This window comes from Phoca vitulina, unplaced genomic scaffold (assembly GCF_004348235.1).
Source record: "Phoca vitulina isolate PV1807 unplaced genomic scaffold, GSC_HSeal_1.0 scaffold3, whole genome shotgun sequence".
NCBI lineage: Eukaryota > Metazoa > Chordata > Mammalia > Carnivora > Phocidae > Phoca > Phoca vitulina.
The window spans coordinates 14,128,621-14,147,098 of NW_022589706.1; the positions used below are offsets into that span (position 1 = coordinate 14,128,621).

At 37.5% G+C, this 18,478-nt stretch overlaps 1 protein-coding gene across 7 annotated transcripts in view; it reads right to left on the minus strand.

Moving 5' to 3' along the window:
- Positions 1–1,837: 1,837 nt before the first annotated feature.
- The window catches only part of PPARGC1A (PPARG coactivator 1 alpha), a 643,892-nt gene continuing 627,251 nt past the window's right edge, over positions 1,838–18,478 (minus strand). For 6 of the 7 annotated variants that reach the window (XM_032400105.1, XM_032400101.1, XM_032400100.1 and 3 more), the window contains 3 exons: positions 12,658–12,779; positions 12,174–12,325; positions 6,059–6,438 (listed from right to left, as the gene is read on the minus strand). In XM_032400105.1, coding sequence (XP_032255996.1) covers positions 6,335–6,438; positions 12,174–12,325; positions 12,658–12,779 — 378 coding nt within the window. In that variant the 3' untranslated portion in view covers positions 6,059–6,334. Of the gene's footprint in view, positions 6,439–12,173; positions 12,326–12,657; positions 12,780–18,478 lie in introns of all 7 variants that reach the window. The other variant, XM_032400099.1, reaches the window with a different exon arrangement.

An 18,478-nucleotide genomic window follows, 5' to 3' on the forward strand; every position in this document is an offset into this window, starting at 1 on the left:
GCATGGATAATTATGCTCATTTAATTTAATCATGAAAATATTATAGGATCATTTGGTTTTCTCCTCTAAAAGTTCTTTCACTTTTTTCAATTAATTAATTCCAGTTTGCCCCTTATATAAGTCAGCTGATGGTAAGTAATGGTCTTTGAGCTAACAGGAATATGGTCACATTCCTATGGAATTATGGGTGGAAAAGAGGCATATGGGAAGGTGATGGCCTCTTATCTTCAGCATACATCCTAATCATGGAACGATAGGGTTTTCGGTAGAACCTGGTCCTAGAAATACTCTTGTTTTATGATCATTTCTTCCTGCAAGTTTCCAGGTCCCTGAACAGCTGAGAATTTGGCCCCGGGGCAGTCACCTGATTACAGCAGAAGACCTGGAAACCAGCTCATGTGACCCACACATTCCACATGCTTGACTGGAGTGGAGCTTTGGGGACTTTGCAGAATTACTGGAATCACGTGGGATATACGGAGGGGACTGCAGGGGTGGAGGACATTTAACTGAACCGTGCACTAGAAGAACAGATAAAGCCACGGTAAGTGGAATGAAACTGACCATTCTGAATGAAAGGAAAGAAACATGGCATAAAGCCCATTTCATATTATCCTTCCCCCATCAAGGAAATCTTGTTTTCTTTCCTGCAGAAAAACTATGTTTCTTTTTTCCCAGCGTGTTAACAGAGACCAATGAAAAGAAATAGGCTGCTTTGTGCCCATCAATAGAATCTATATAGCATCTTTTCCCCCAGGGATTAATTCAGCTTTTGATTAAATCTTTCTGAGATTTAAATCATGATGTTACAAACCTCCAAGGAACTCCTCTATGAGTTGTGACCTTCTTTATTACTCTCTGCTGTTTGATAAAGTACGAAGATTGATTTATAATGGTGTATAATGTGTTTGAAAACAAGGAATGGCAACAAGAATTGCAAAATGTAAGATTAATATAAAGTAAATACTGCAAAAAGTACGCTTTGGTTAAAATATTCTATAATTAATGTTGAGTTACAACTGTGTAGCTACTAACACTAGTGTCAAGTGAGTATAATAATGTTGTTAGGGCTGTAAATTATATCCAATGATTAGCTAAATAATCCTACAATGGAGAGAGAACCAGCAATGCTGAAAAGGGATTTTGAATATCACATTGTACAGTTTAGACAGATTTAGTTTAGAGGACTTTTGAATTGAGACAAGCTCCTTTTAAATAAACTATTCATATTCAGTGTTCATTTATTTTTATCAGCCTAATTTTGGTTTCAATAATTATTTTGCCATTAGTATCATCAAGGATGGAAGTGATTTAATGTGTTGAGGACAACATGAAAAAAATCCTTTATTTTTAATCAGAATATCCTAGTACCTGGCCAGCAGCTACTACTGTTGCTTCTTCAAATTCCCCCTTTCCTCTCAAAAGGTTTTTAAGGGTAAAAAGTTAACCCTTTAAAAGAAAGACCTGCATTATTCTAACGTCCTTGCTGGGTCCAGCCAGAAGATTAAAAATGTCGTATGCAATTTAAGCATCGATGGAGACAAGTCAGAATCCGAGGGTAATCCAGCAGGCGTGCTCGGTAGCCACAGTTGTAGGTGAGGGCCATGTTTGGGTAAGATAACGTTAATTTTTATTTTCTGTTTTGATAAAACGACTGGCACATCTTAGAGTCGTATAAAAAAGACATAGAACAGTGAGCAGTGTTTCTTGTGTTATGTAGCAGATTCCAATGTACTATTGATAGCTCTATCACATTTCCGGTAATTACAAACCCTTTCTTCTCTAGGAGATGGGGGGCAAGGGCTGGGATATATTTAGCCCCCTTTCCCCAATGCCATGTTTATGGTGGGTCTTGCAATGCAGGTGGCTGGGAGTGGGGACGACCGTCTAAAATCGGGAGAGGGCAGAGCATGCACAAGTGCATTCTCTGTCATCTCTGTCATCAGGACCACCAGTCACCTGCGAGACACAGCAGACAGACATCCTGACAGCAAGCTGTGTCAGCAGCTATCAGCCTGTCCCATATGACTTACACACGATGGGGGCTGCATCCTGTTACAAGTCTTTGCGACATGTTCAGTCCATCTACAGAATTGCTTCCTAAGCTGAATATTCAGCAAGATTCTCACTAGGGGCAATGGCTTGTACTTAAAAATACACATCTTCTGTACAAAAGCAGAGTTAATCCACTTCTTAAAGGCCCACGTCATCTCTCATTATAGAAACCACTTCCGCCTTTGCCATTTGAAAGGAGAAAAGGTAAAATACAGAAGGTCTACGTTACCTGAGAGCTGAAATCCATCCATGAATGTGGAGAAGCAGGGAGAAAGGGAGGGAGATCCAGAGAGGAAACAGAATAATAATAAGCGACTAATGTGCACTGATCTGAGAAACATGCCGGGAGATGATTGGTTACAATAAATAAGAAAAGCAGAAGTAGATTTGAAACATTCGTTTCCCTTTATTAGCTCAGTGAGGCTGATGTGTACTGCACATTTAAAAAAAAAATCACAGGAATTTTCATACAATGAATAAAACCACAACAATACATGTAGAATTGGCAGGTGGAAAAAAAAAAAAAAAAGCCCGGCAAGGGCTGAACTAATCGCTCACTTTCCCTCTTCAGCATAGTTCAACCAACAGTGTTACACTTTCACCTACAAATCTTAAAGTAGCTCCATCAAATCAGCAGTTCACATTATTGAAAATGTCTGTCACATAGGTACAAATTTAGAATCATCACATTATATTACATGGCTATTCTAGGTCATCTATAGATCAGGTCTTAGACTACAGTGATTGAAGTTCTCGTTACAGCCATCAAAAAAGGACACATAATCATTACCTACTGTAAGCTCACATCTAAAGGCATGAAAAGGTTTCCTTTTTTCAACTGACCCAACCATCATACCCCAATAGTGCAAAGTTCCTTCTCTGCTGCTTTGAATGTTGACAGCCCAACCGCCTTGTTCTCAGAGTCGTTTAGCAAAAATTGATTTTGTTGCACTGGAAGAATTATTCCGCTACATCTCTTTAAAAAAAAAAAAAAAAAAAAAAAGCCCACATTTCTAAAGCACCAGTTCGGTCACCCAAATTGTAGATGTGGTACTTACCACAGCGTGAAGGCATTGGCCTGCGGTCATCTAAAAATCCTAGAGTTCTATGCTGAAATTTGCCTCCAGTGAAGATGGGGTGCATGTGTTCATTTGAAATATTCTCTCCAAAAGAAAAATTAAAAATAAAAATAAAAGGAACACAGTTTACATTTTGATGGGAAACCCACAGGGTCTGCATAAGATATGAAAAGCTCTACTCAGTTGGGTTAGTGATTCTCTCTTTGCACTCATTTTAGATGCAATTTGAAGTCCATGGAGGAAAACTATCTTCATGGTAACAATATTTGTCAGGCCAGAGTGGGGATAAATTAACCCTCAACATGAAATCTGTAGTGTTGTCTTTTGATAAGTAAGAAAAGAAACCAAGTATTTTACTCATGTCAACAATCCAGGGCAAAAAGGAGAATGTATTTAAAATTGGATCACAAAAATTTAAAGGCAAAGTAGAGAACGCATCTGGTCCTTGAACACATAATATGATTTACTAAATATTGATTTCTTAAAAATAATTTATTGCTCTTAATAGTCTTTTTTTATTATTATTATTCTACAACAGAAGATACTCAAAATTCCAAAAGAAAGACTGTAAACTTTAGTTTGGCGTTCACACAGAGTTAAAATATCTGCATTTAACCTACAGAACAACAAGAATTAGGCGGATTAAAGATATGTTACTGCCGTAACGCAGAACCTGTGAACAAGTTCTTTTATTTCATATTTTTTTTATTGCTTTCTATCTACTTAGAAATAAGAAGCCAAAAAATCAAGCAAGCATCCGACAGGACAGACAGTGGATTCACTCAGAACACAATATGCTGGTGATAAATGAATGCAGCTATCAAAATTAGCTGCATTGGCCTGGGGGTGAAATCCATTTTATAAGATTGTGTTGGGCGAGAGAAAGGAAAAGAACGATTAAGTAGTAGGTATCGCACATCTTCCAGAAAAGTCATGTCGGCCAAACCGTAATCGAATCTCAATTTAGAAACTTGAATACACACTCCAAACTTTACTGACTTCCATTGCAGGGCTCCGCACTCAGATGAAATCCTGATGCTCAAAATGGAGGTTTTTCTGAAGTTTTTATTGAATTTAGCAGAAGCAATGTCATCAAGAACAACATCATGGTCACGTCAGAGGCCAAGCTAGTGCAAGTAGAAACACTGCTTCTGCAAAAGCTGAATTTCCCAAATGAAACATTTCAACTCCAACCTGACAATTGCCATGCATCCTAGGTAGAAAATTTCCACTGGCTTTATTATTTTCATCATCTCATAATTTATAATAAATAGGCTATCTGCAACTGATAAATATGTCTCTTTAGTAAACAAAGGAATGAATTATCAGTATTTATATAGGATGCATAACTGTAAAAAATACAGATAAATACCATCATCATACTCTGCCAAGGGAAAGAGATACTGGCTTCAAGAATAGTCTTCAGACACACATTAATTATTGTAAAAATCATACTGTAATTATTACCTCAGCATTTTGTATCAAATTAAAATCACAAAAATTAAAACGAAACAGCATTTTAAAAAGATTTCTGACCTCTAGTTTCAAAACTACTGTTGATAGAGAAAATAAAAACATTTCTTAATGGTTACCCATTGAGAGACTTTACATAAAATCATGATATCTCCTAGAAAAATTTTAGATGAGAAAATTTCATTCCCCTAACAAATCCAGTGTATAAAACTTCAAAGAAAAACAAGCAACAAGAAAATGTGGAAAAATATCGCATAAGTGGTTAATACCTTTAGGGGGCTAGGATATTTCTTGACAAGATGCTTGGATTGAAGCTCACCTAAGAAGGGATGGATGTGCGTAAAGCATCATTTTGTTGTTGTTGCACTCGACGGACACACACACTGTCTTTTTTGTTTTTACAATCAAATATATATAAGCAGTAAGTTCAGCTTCTAAATATGTTAGTGTACAATAATTGTATCACCTCATAATTACATTTGAATATTCTTGATTAAGAAAAATTTAGCAGTTTTGAAAAGAAGGCTGCATTTACAGTGCATAGCTGTAACAAAAAAGAACATCATTGTATAATATGTACACAAAATAAAAATACTCCATTTAACATCTGTAAATACTTCACTACATCAGAGAATGTAGCAATTACACTATCTGAACACATACCAGAGAGTTCTACCCAACTCTCATTAGTAATGTAACACCGTGCCCGCTCCTCAGAAAGAACCACCGAACGAGCTGCTCGCTTGACCATTGACAAGGCTTTTGAAATTTGCAGTGGAAGGATCAACATTTTGGACATTTACATGGGTGTCAGGATAGAGGATGAACTACAGAAACTTCAAAATGTTAGGAAAGTTTAGCATTCCGGTGCCCGCAGTATCCTCTCCCACCCAGACTCCATGGCAAAAGGAAAAAAGAAGAAAAAGAGAGACAGAGAGAGAGAAAGGAAGAGAGAGTGAAGGAGAGAAGGAGAGGGCTAAAGAGATGGGAGGGGGACAGACGGAGAGAGGGAAAAAGAGAGAGAGAGAGAAAGGATATTAGTTCTACAGAACCTGTGGTTTCTTCGGGATTGTCATATAACCATTATGTTATGAGAGAAAGCTTGCTTCAAGTCGAGTTTGCACTTTCTTAAAAAACAGAGTACGGAGGTTGATGCCCAGACATCAGTGGCTGTCATTTTAGGGTGGCTTGTGGTTGGTTGGTTTTCTTTCCTTTTGAATTTATGCATTTTTTTTTTCTTTTTGAATAGAATATGAACATTTTGAAGTTCTAGGTTTTAAGTGTGTCTTCATGGAACTGCTGCCATTTGAAGTGGTTTGCCCTGGCACACTCTGGTCAGGTGCCCCCAGTCCCCACCTGTGCATACATACTTGCCCCAAAACAGGCGTGCGCATGCGCACGCACACACGCACACACGCACACACACGCACACACACACACACACACACACTCCATCACCAAGAGACTCCAGGGAAAGCAAAGCTGACACCCATGAATAAACATGTGCTTACTGGATATCCATTCTGTCTCTTGCCTCTTCAGCAGCTGTGTTCATGTAAACCATTGTTGTTGTTCTTGTTGTATTGTTGTTGTTTTGTTTTGTTTTTATACAGAGAGTGTAAAGTAGGAGAAATTCCTAAGTATGACTTGTAATAGTCAGTTAGGGAAGGACGCGCTGTCCCGTGAGGTATTCACCGTCCCTCTGTCATCTTCAGCCAGGGAACATGTTACCTGCGCAAGCTTCTCTGAGCTTCTTTCAGTAAACTATCGAAATCCAGAGAGTCATACTTGCTCTTGGTGGAAGCAGGGTCAAAGTCATCTGAGTTTGAATCTGCAAGAAACCCAAGCCAGGTTAGATACACTCTCGTCCTTAACTCAATTGTCCAATTCAAGATTACTTGATTCAATAACAGCTTACCCAATCGATATACTTTTAAAAATATACCCAACTTTTATTGATATATGTATTGATATATTTTATTGGTATATATATTACATATATGTATATATTTGCAGAGGGTATTTATACCCAATATTTTATTGTTGTATTATTTATATGTAAATATATTATTTATATTTATAAATTTACATATAATTATGTATAATGCATAAAAATAAATATTTAAGAAATATATATGTTTACAGAGAGAAAGGAAGAGAGAGTATAAGATTAGATAACATGTTTACAGAGGGTAAGGAGTGGCAAGCATTCAAAATACTACTTTTTGACTCATTTTAGTCTTAATCCTAGGAGGTAATCAGAACAAACTTTATTTCTAATCAAAATCAATATACTGTAAAAATAACCATGTCCTGCCCCCTTCCTGGTATGTTAAATGATCTACCCAAGGTTTCTCAACAACTCAAGGGGAGAGGTAAGAGTAGAAGCCGGAACTAATCTTCCTATTCAGTGGGATTGACTTCACTGAGCATAAAAGCCAGGTGAGTTGGAGGGAGAGAGAATCATCAGAACTTCACCTACTCGCCACCTGGCTGCTCTCCTTTCAGGCATGAGGAACATATGATCCACTTATCTATTCCAGTACCTTGGGAGCTCCCCAGCAATAGTGGCACAAATTCACCCCAAATTAGAAGGTATAGGGAAACGCTTCATGTCCAGAGAAGGCAAAGTCAGCCTCAGTAATACAAGAGGAAAAATACACAGGTATAGATAAAACCACTTGAACTAGTCCAAGTCAGCTTTTGTGAAGAGTTCCACATACTTCACATGGCCCCTTAACAAAATTGTCATGTTTCAGCAATGACGGATATAAAATGAAATTCTTATTCTAAATATTTCTGATATTTCTCCAGTGACATTTATAAAAAAGTTAGATATTTCTGCTGGTCTTGCAAATGAGGAAAGACATCTTAGAAATATAATAGAAAACCTCTTGCAAATAAATTCATTCTTTTGAGAGCACTTACTTGAAGGGAAAACCAGTCCTTTCCGGGAAGTATTAACAATCCTACCAAGAGACAAACATTTCTGTGTTTTATCCGGAATGTTACGAAACAGCAATGTCCGAAGTGACGGAAGAGTATGAGATTAGATAATATGGTGGCATACTCATTGACCTCACAAGCTGTTTGGCTGAAAAGGCTGTAATCCTTCAAGCTCTCCAGCACCAGGCTGATTTTTCGCCCTAGCTTCAAACTACTTTAGCCATCTTAGATTTAAAGACAAGGAAATTCCTTCACTTTTTTTTTTTTCTTTCATTCTTACCATCCCTTGTATTTACTGACTTTTTGCCAAGCAAGTTTTTCCAGGTAAGAAAAGCAATTACGGCTGGCCTCAGAAATAAAAGACAGGACAAAAATGGCCAATCTTTTCTAACATCTCACGTAGTCAATTCTTAAATTACACCGGCTCCCATCCTTCCCTTCACAGGTAGCCTAATGAGCAGTTGGCTTGTATCACTAAAGCTTCATGAGCAGCTATCATTCCAATCAAAATCTTTTTTTGTAGACAGACACACAGAGAAAGTCCTTCTCACTGCTTGAGATTAACCTAAAATCAGAATTCCACTTGCATTATAAATAAAGTTAGAAGAGCCTTCCAATGACCAGAGTCTGTGTGGCATGAAAGCACAGAAACGTCAAGAACACACATACAGAGATGCCTGGGTGGCTCAGTCAGTTAAGTGTCTGCCTTGGGCTCAAGTCATGATTCCGGAGTCCTAGATCCCAGATTGAGCCCCGCATCAGGCTCCCTGCTCAGCAGGGAGTCTGCTTCTCCCTCTGTCCCTCACCCTACTCATGCTCTCTCTCTCTCTCTCTCAAATAAATAAATAAAATCTTTAAAAAAAAAGAAAAAGAAAAAAAGAACATACATACAGATCTTTCCTTGAAGGACATTTTGAGAATATTTAAAATGTCTTAACTTTGGGTTACTCTACATCAAACCCAGAATTTCAGTGTTTCCATATTTTTATTAGCCAAAAAAAATATATTTGGAAACAGTGGTTCTCGAGAGTTTCTTCGCTAGGAAATATGATCGCTGCTATTTACATGTCTGTAATCACTTACACAGGCGGGCTATGTCGCACAATAGGCAGCCACAACATCTTTTCTGTTGTATGAATACATGGTTACATGCAATTCCTGAGAAAACAACATCTATGCCACCCCTTTCCCGCCAATAAGGATACTGCAACACAAGTAAGATATAATAGAATTTTGACAGGAAAAAGCCAAAAGCCACTCTAATTATTTTTTAAAATAAATTGCTATAAATAATGATACCATATAAATAGAAACATATCACAATACAACTGTATTCTTACCACCTGGAAAACTGTTGGCACAAAGCAGGTACTAAGATTAGAATTTGTTGAATGAATGTATTACTCTTGAAAACCAGCATTTTAAAACACCATGGTTGAACATCTTTGTGTTGGGATCTTGGGATGATTTACCAAAGAATGCCAAGGGTATATACAAAGTTATGTATATATTTGAGATGCTGATAATGTAATACAGTTTTTGAGTTAATAAAGAATTTGTGATGAATGTTATTTATTTCATTTTTCTTGTATATTTAAGTATAAGTTCTATACCATAACTAATTCCTGATGAATACATGATCATATTCGTAATACTGGCCCATCCTTCTCTTCTGGTCCTAGAGTCCTAATTTAATTTGTATCTTTCGTCTTTAAGATTTCTCATTGAAGTCTTTGAGAAAGATCCATCTGTTTTATAGGACAGTAAACAGACAGACTCACAGATTACAGATTCATGGAAAGTAGGCTTACATACTGGCTTTACGTCGGTAACCTTGATTGTCCCTTTAACCCGGAGTCTCACTTGTAAAACTGGCTCATAATACTAACTTGGAATTATCACATTCTGTACTAATAGTGTTGTAGTAATCACTAGGTGGCCCTGATAATAGAGGAATAGGATGTGTGAGCTAACTTAATTTGGGGAGCAAAACAGGAAAAAAAATGATTAAATCTATCTAAAATAATAGGTCTCTTCACTCTTGGTAAGATTAATCAATATTACATCATTTTCACTAACTCTCAACAGACACACATGTGAGCTCCCAACCCCTCTAAGTGTCCAGTACAATCTCATGGTCACCAAATTCACTGGTCATGCCCCAAAGCGTTTAACTTGAACTCTTCAGGGACAAACACAGGACCCATATGAGTGCCTGTTGTTCGGTTCCAGAGCCGGCCCCTGATGCTGATGCTGTCATTTCAAAATAACTTGACATTTCTAACTGCTCATTGTCATCATTTTTAATTATAATCATAGCTACTGTTTATTGAGCACCTACTTTATGCCAGATACTGTGCCAACCACATCACAAACATTTATTGAATCTTTGCAACAACATTACGAGGTAGTTTACAAATGAAGAACTGGAGGCAGAGGGAGCTTCATTGTTTGCTAAAGGTTTATTGAATCTTTGCAACAACATTACGAGGTAGTTTACAAATGAAGAACTGGAGGCAGAGGGAGCTTCATTGTTTGCTAAAGGTCAGAAGCTAAGTCAGGTTTCAAAACCAGGTCTACAAGATTCCAAAGCCAGGGCTCTTTCCACTACGCCATGCCTACACTCAGCTCAACTTCCCTTCATGAAATTGTAGGGCTTGAGGGAATTGGAAAAACCCATGCTCCTACAACACACATCAAACATACTTTTCGGAAAATACAGAGCCAGCTTAGCAACGGCAAAGTTTCTATTGCTGCTGGCGAGGTAGGAAGATAACAAGAGGGGAAGCATTCTTCTTAGACATATTTCAGGGAGGCTCTGGTTCAGTTTGGAAATACCATCCAATCCTCCCTCTACCAGCGATGAATTGTGATTTAAAGGCCCCTCTAGGTAGCTTATTTTAAACTCGAGATGTTTTGAAAGACTGCAAACACCCTGGCCTTCATCACTGAAGAAAATAAGTCAAATCAACTTAAGACTTCAATCTGTCTTGACTGTTTTTATCAGCCAACATTTGAACAAATGACTTGTCACCTTTTATATTTTCATCCCTGGGCCTCTGTCTCTCTTGACAGTCAGCTGCTTCTCCCCTGTTTCATACTATCTATTTAGTTTGTGAAGTGAATTATAGCATATTCCCCCTGAACAATGCACACCACCTATATCAATTACTTTAGGAAGGCATCACTTTGGTGGAGGGGAGAAAAAAAAAAAAAATCCCTGTATTTGGTATTCATTTCTTTCTTTATACCAAGCCAAAACAAGTGCACACAGAGATATAGTAATGCTGAGGAATAGATTTATATGTTAATTTTATGATGATTATTATGAATTGATTCAAATCAATTACGTCATATGCACAAGACATTGGCCATTTTCCCTTCCTTCATTCCTTCACCAAAGGATTTAAAGGCTTACAATACGTACATTAAATAGGGAATGGCATACAAAGGGACCAAATTAAAATTGGGAAGAAAATTAAGATGTCCATTTTGGCATTATTTATAATGCCAAAAAAAAATTGAAAATTGAATAAATGTTTAGCTATAATGGAATGATTAAATGTAATGGTACTCACCTAACACAATACTGTGCAACCATTTTAAAATAAATTGATAAATTATTTTTAATCCTGTGAACATGGTAGAAAATGAACTTACATAAATAATATAAATTGAGAAGAGCTGAATTTAAAAATTGATAGATCTAAATTATGTGACCTCAACTATAAGAAATTAAACATCCTGAGACAAAACACTGGACTGTAAATCACACAGTGGATCTCTAGGTGATGGGCTGACAGGTGATATTATTATTTTTCCTAATACTTTTTATATTTTCCAAATTTTACCCCTTGAGTCTGTATAACTTTTATAACAGGAAAAAAGAAGGCTTACAAATGCTTCAGTTTCCTTATCTATAAAAGGAGGATGATAATAATAATAATAATAACCACCTCCCAGGATTGTTCTCGTAATTAAATAAGAAAATGCTTGCAGAGCCCTTGGCACGCGCCTAGCATATGGAAACCCTCAAAAAAAAAAAAAGGTGTTTTTTTTTTCTCCTTTTGTTTTAAAGAAAGTATAGTGTGATTTAGCATATGAAATTATATTTTCTCCTCTCAAGGTGTAATTTGTAGAATATGTCTTAACAGTTTTAAGAGTTTGTAGAATAATAAGGAAAAAAAGAGCCAGAATATTCTGTTGCATATTCTGTTCCATAAGACCACGATGATAATGCTAAAGTTTATACAGAAGGATTCAGGGCAGGCACAGAATGCAATAGCACATTGCAAACCTAGGCAAAGACACGCACACACATACGCACGTGCAACATAAACACACGCCAGCACACACACACACAAACAGTGCAGACTTTCAGCATTTGGGAAGACAGTACAAAGAATTCACTTCTGCTCTTTGCTGCCAAAACCCGAGCCCTTTGCTTCTGAAACTGTCTTGTACCTTAAAAAAATTAAAAATAAGATAAAATCTGTATTCAAACATTCCCTCTAGCAAAATAAAGCGATGGTCCAACTCAATATGCCTATGGTTTACATCTGCTTCCATTTTGAGCCCTCCATTGTGGATTCCTCATCCCACGTACAATAAAATCCATACCTAGGTCTGCATAGTTAGACTTGAAAAATTGCTTGCGTCCACAAAAGTACAGCTCGAAGTCAGTTTCATTTGACCTGCGCAGAGTGTATCCATTTTCAAGAGCAGCAAAAGCATCACAGGTATAACGGTAGGTAATGAAACCATAGCTGTCTCTGCAATGGACAGAGAAGAGAGGTTCAAAGCTGGTGAGGAAGCATTAACATATACGCCCGTAACCCTTCCTACTTTGGAAGACTTCGCTGGTGCCAACGTCTGAACCACTGCATCCATTTATCAGTGTGATTGTCCTGTCAAGCAGCTAAATACTTATTTCTGGGACAGGAAATCTCAACTAGAAAGATTAATAAATAGGGATAAAAGAAAATAAATAAGGTTCTGAACTCAACATGTCATCTGTCAAAGCATTCCCATCCTAGTAATCTTATGGCCATGATTTTTTACATATGTCAGCTTCTAAACAAGAAATAATCTTGAAGATTCTTACCCATCATCCCGCAGATTTACTGTGCACTCCTCAATTTCACCAAAAACTTCAAAACGGTCCCTCAGTTCCGTCCGTGTCGTGTCGGGTCTGATTTTACCAACATAAATCACACGGCGTTCTTCCTGGGGAGGGGGTGGGAGTAAGGAGAGACTTTTGCCAGTTCTGGAGATAGGAAGGAAGTTGCACCTCTAGAAACACTCCTAAATGTACAATCATGCATACCGAGAACCACCGAGCATGCTGGTTAAAGCAAAATACCCACTAAAACTGAATGAAAAGATGACAAGTGACCCACGTTTTAGCGTCCATTTCTCTGTACTCTGCATTCACTCTTCCTTCCACATGCCCTACTCTGCTGCTCACTCTCTTCTGCTTTTGCTCCCCAGCTCTGCACTTCTCTCTCCTGAGCTTCGACATACTCCAAAAGAAATACGGGTAATGCGATCTGTTTATCACTGGACAGCTAAACGATCCCTATTAAATGCTGTAACCCTTGTAACTTGATTCTTAATCTTCACAATTGGTAAGAAACTGACCCGTCTCGCAAAACTGTTTAATTTCTCATTTTACTCAGGATTCTCTTAATGAGATGTACAAATTTTGACATTCCTCAAAGCAACGATTCTAAACTCTAGGATAAGCCAAAATTACCTGGAGTGCTTATTAAAAATGCAAATTATTGGGGTTTATCCCAGCAGTATTAAAAAAAAATTGGAAAAGACAATTCGATGGTCTTCATTTTTAATAAGCACACCCTAGTGATTCCGATGCAGGTGGTCCAAAGACAATAATTTGAAAAATACAGTCTTAAAATGTAGGCTATTTTAAGCCATGGGTCTCTGAAGAATAAGAGCTATAAAAGAGGCTATAAATTTCACTTTGCCAGTAAATCTTATTTTAGGAACAGACTAGAAGGGTGTGGCCTAATTTTCACAAATGGAGTCAATATCATCATAATCTGAAAGTTATCAGCAATTTATAACCTACAAACTATGGAAATAATATCTTATAGCCTAAGGATGGACTCCTTTTTCACAAAATAGTAAAAAACCCTTCTTAGTATAAGAAGCAATCCTCTATCGGTTGTTCTAAGAAGACAAGGCCAAAGGTGATGATGTCTCTCAAAACTGAGGGAAGGTTTTTCAAGAACACATGGAGTTAATATAAAGAACATGCTTACCAACTCATCTCTACGCCTACTAAGAACAAACAAGAATGAAGTGAACTTAGGGTTGCCGAGGTTTCAGTTAGATGGGAGCAGAGACTAGAAAACACAGGACTAAAGCATAGATTCAGCTTGCCCAAGAGTTTTCTCTGGATGTACTGAGAGCATCCTGCCTTGGATGATGGAAAGAGTAATTTGGGCTTATGGCAAAGAGATGCCCTATGTTATTTCCCGAACGTCTTTCCTTTTCATATGCCCAATATTTAGCAAAGGGCCTGGCAAAGAGAATTCAGTAAGCACTTGTGAAATATAACTAAGCAATCCACAGATCTATAATATATACTCTCCTGTGTGATCTGATCATCCATGCTTCATCTTCTTTTACCGTATGCAACACTCATATTTCTGTTTTCATCAGAGAAGTTCCTCTGAGCCTCAGACTCAAATTGCCAACTGTCTACTTGACATCTCAGGCTGGATGTCCTCTGAGCACTTCAAACTAGAACAACATTCCCAAAACCCAGCTCTCCAGTACCCCTGTCTCCCCTGTGGGTCTTTCTCCAATGTTCTGTGTTAGTCAAGTTAATGACACCCAGCCAGGTATTCAGGACAAAAACCTGAGTGCCTTCCTTGTTTCTTCTGTCTCAGTCCCCTCTACACATCCAATCACTCATTAAACCCTGTTGATTTTTACCTCCTACATATCTCTCTCTCTGCTCTGTCTCTCTTATTACATCTCCCCTAACCCAAGCTGCCAGCATCTCTTTCTGGACTAGCATAACAGCCTCTTAACTTGGATCCTCTGTCTATATTTACCCTTCTCTAATCTATTCCTTCAACTCAATCAGAATAATCTTTGCTAAGGGAACAGGAATCTGATCATGTCAGTTACTGTCTAAAACATATCCGTGGCCTCAAAACTTTCAAGGGAAGACCTAAATCATTAACAGGACCCACCAGGCCCTGCATGGTCTGGACCTGCCTCCATCATGGGCTTCAGCTCCCACTTCCCATTCTTCCCTTTGTTTTCCAGTCACATTGAGCTTCTATCAGTCCCTCATATATACTGTGCTCCTTTCCTTTTCCAAGGCCTTTGCACCAGCTGTTCCCTTGCTACTTGTAAGATCCTCCCCACATTGCTTCTCCTTCCTCTTCACCAACATACACGTACTGTCTAAAATTACATTGAATTCAACAATCATTTCCTTCTGAGACTTGAGATGAGGTCCGGCTTCCTATTAGTTGTTCTTACAGTACACTATTTCTCCTTTATATTTCTCTGCCCAGTTGTAATTAAATAGTTAATAGTTAATTCATCATTTAATATCCATCTCCCTCTACAATGAAAGTTTCATGAAAGCAGAAACCACATCTGTCTTCTTGACTACTGTATTTTTAGGGTACTTGAAACATACCAGAGTGTCAATGAATATTTGTTGAAAAATCAATCAATCAGCAATCAATTAAACATTTTTAACACTTACCCTTATGCCTACGTGTAATCCTTACTCTCTGAGACTCTCTAAGAGAATGAAGAATGAAAGCCAGGTTTGCTGCTTAATCACAGGGAAAACCCTGCCCAGGTAGCTCAGCTGAGTGAATTGACAAAGATTTCCATGATTTGTTTTTACAGGTTTAAGTGGAAGAAGAATGGAGTAACTACATGTTTGCAGTGCTCTCACTCCTACAGATCACTTCTGAAAATCAGAGGTGGGCTTCCACTGAAACACTCAGTAAAACACAATTCCTCTGACACCAGCCATCAGGCCTAAAAAACTGACCAGGTGAAGTAGGGCCAACAGAGTTGACTGCCTGATTCACTTCCATGTAGATTGTATGTCATCTCAATCGAAGGCTGCAATTGTGTTGTTCCAGAGCACCCAGCACATCCTGGAGATCAATAAATATAAATGGATGGCGAGGCTCATCCTGGGGCAGTGTTATACAGTGTTGTAAGGGAGTCATAACACCACATTCCATTCTATTTACGCAGCCAGCTCCAGCCAAACAGCCAAATGGGATGGGACTGTTATCTAAACTTTCTGGCGCCTGCTTGCATGGGTGTTATGGTTTTTTAGTTTAGTTTTTTTTTTTAATGGGCCTTTTTAGGAAGGTTACTACTGTATATAGAAAAAGGAGAGGGAAATGCAGAAGAGAGAGAAAGAAATTGAACCAGCACAAAGAAATTGCTCAACTACCATTATGGGAATACACACAGCCTACGTATTCAAGGAAATTTGAAGTTAAAGCTAAAATCGACCATATGCACGTCCATATGCAGACATATTGGGACAGTCTCTGAATTGCTTCTTTATACAAAACTGTATGCAACAATGATCCTACAAAGAAGATAAACCAGAGGACCTTTTCGGATACTGATACATTCTGCAGTAAAAAGAAGACACAATCTAGATGGGAAAAACAGAAACCCCAAGGGCTGGTGCACAATCACATAAACTACCTATTTGTCTATCATCTCCTTTTATGAAACACAGGAATGGAACCACGTCTTGCTTCCTTACAAAGATCAGAGATTGAATACATGCTGAAATTCTCATTTTAGAAAATGATTAGAGTGCTTGGTTTTCCTAGTGCTAAAAATGAAACTAAAAGGCATCTGAAGGTCTAAAAGCAAAGACAAAAATCTTTCAAAGATTGGCCAAAATGTCTAGCAAGAAACTGATTATTTTTAACATGTTGCAGTTTTATTAGACAGATGAATAGATTCCATATCTTTAAAAAACCTTAACATTTGCAGCCAATTTTTCAAGACATTAATTTCTAAACAGGAGATGAAAGGAAAAGAAATCAAAATGCTTAATAACATTTTCAACTTCTTAAAGGCTTGGAGGAACTCTAAACCTTTGGAAAAAACTCCTTGAAAAATGATTTTCAGACCAGTTTTCACTATTGAGGAGGATGGAACATTCATCAAATATCTTTTAGCTTCAATTTTCACAAAAGCTAGTTTGCTGATGGGGTGGATAACAAAATTGAAGATTTATAGTGCATTAACACTATAAATGTATAGTAAATCATCATTACATCAAAATACACGGGGATAAATAAAGAAAAAAACGAACTGAAATTAACTGTCTTTGCATTATCAAAATCCTTATCAAAAAGAGAACAGAGCCTCCCAGTTACCTGGGAAAAACATACAATGGTTGTTTCTCATCAACTAATAAGCTAGTCTTGGTAAAAGGGCTGTAACTAAGAGAAAGGGAATTTAGTAGGGAGATTAACATTTATTGAATTCTAATATATGCCAAGTAGTGTGCTTGATGCTTCTGTATGGGTGATCTCCCTAAAATGCTCACAATGCTAGGTGACAACAAGGAACAACTGATGTAATTTAGATTTTGGTTCTCAGAACTTTTATTCTACATTTCCAAGTCAGGATAATGTAAAAATTCTTTCTCCTATGCTAAGGAAACTGCATGTCACCTTTAGCCGTGAAAGATGTATATTCATTTCCAGATTAGCTACCAACGTGACTTCCTCAGAAATTCCAAAGAAATTCCAAATACTGTATGTGAGATGAATGGATAAAATCTGTGCCATTTGAGGCTGAATGGTATAGCGAGATCCTCCATCTGAAAGATAAAGTGAGAGGGGCGGATGGTTGTGAAAAGGCATGTATGGATAGAAGGAAAGGCCAAAACCTTCACAAAAATGTCAAAAAATGTGGGGTTTTTTTTTTCCCTCTCTTTCTCTTAGTATTGATTACACTATCTAATTCAGTAGGCATTCAGTAAATGCCTACTACTAGCACTCTTAGTGGAGAAACAAAGTGACAGCACTCAGTTTTCCAAAGTTACTTGCCTCCAAGTACGACCCAAGAATACTCTTCCTTAGAGTCTAAGGCTGGATCAGTGTGAATAAATCCAGGGTACCCTACTTAGAGATAACTGCAAGGAAACACACTGTCTGTCAAAAGACAGAAAACACAGAAACTACAGACTGAGAGAATGTGGGATAACTTTCAATTAAAAAAAATTTTTTTTAAATGGTAACCTCTAGAAGATGAATGGGAAGAATGAAGTAGGAGTAGATGGAAGGAAGCAAGAATTTATTAAGTACATTATTCTTCAAAAAAAAAAATATGTTCTGTCTAAATGAAGGAGGTAGAAGAGAAAAGGGATGAGAGAAAGAATAAAAAAAAACACTATTTCAATTTGTAATTAATATTGTGTGTCCTGTTATTGGTAAATAAAATGTTTGCTTTTCCCAACTTCACTGGAGGAAAAAAAACTGATAATTTCTATACAGTGAGATTCAATTCATTATAGAACATATATTCTAACCCACAGGAAATATCTCTTGAAAGAGGTTTGGATAGAAAACTATTTTCTCCAAAAATAATAACTATGAAAAATTACACAATTTTTTTTTTTTCATTTGGAAGAAGCTGATAATTATCCGAGATGAAGCACTGTTCCCAGGTCCTGGGCTGCCAGCTGACGAAGGGAAGAGAGAAATGAAGTGGCACTGTCATTGCCCAGGCACATCTGGTTTGGGTTTCAAGCACTGAGCCATATCCTAATGTGTAGATTTGCCCTTTAAATTAACATCCCATTATCACGTTTTCTGGCAGGAAATTGTACCAACTGCAAATGGAGTTGGACTTAGAACTCCCCCAAGAAATGAGAGCAG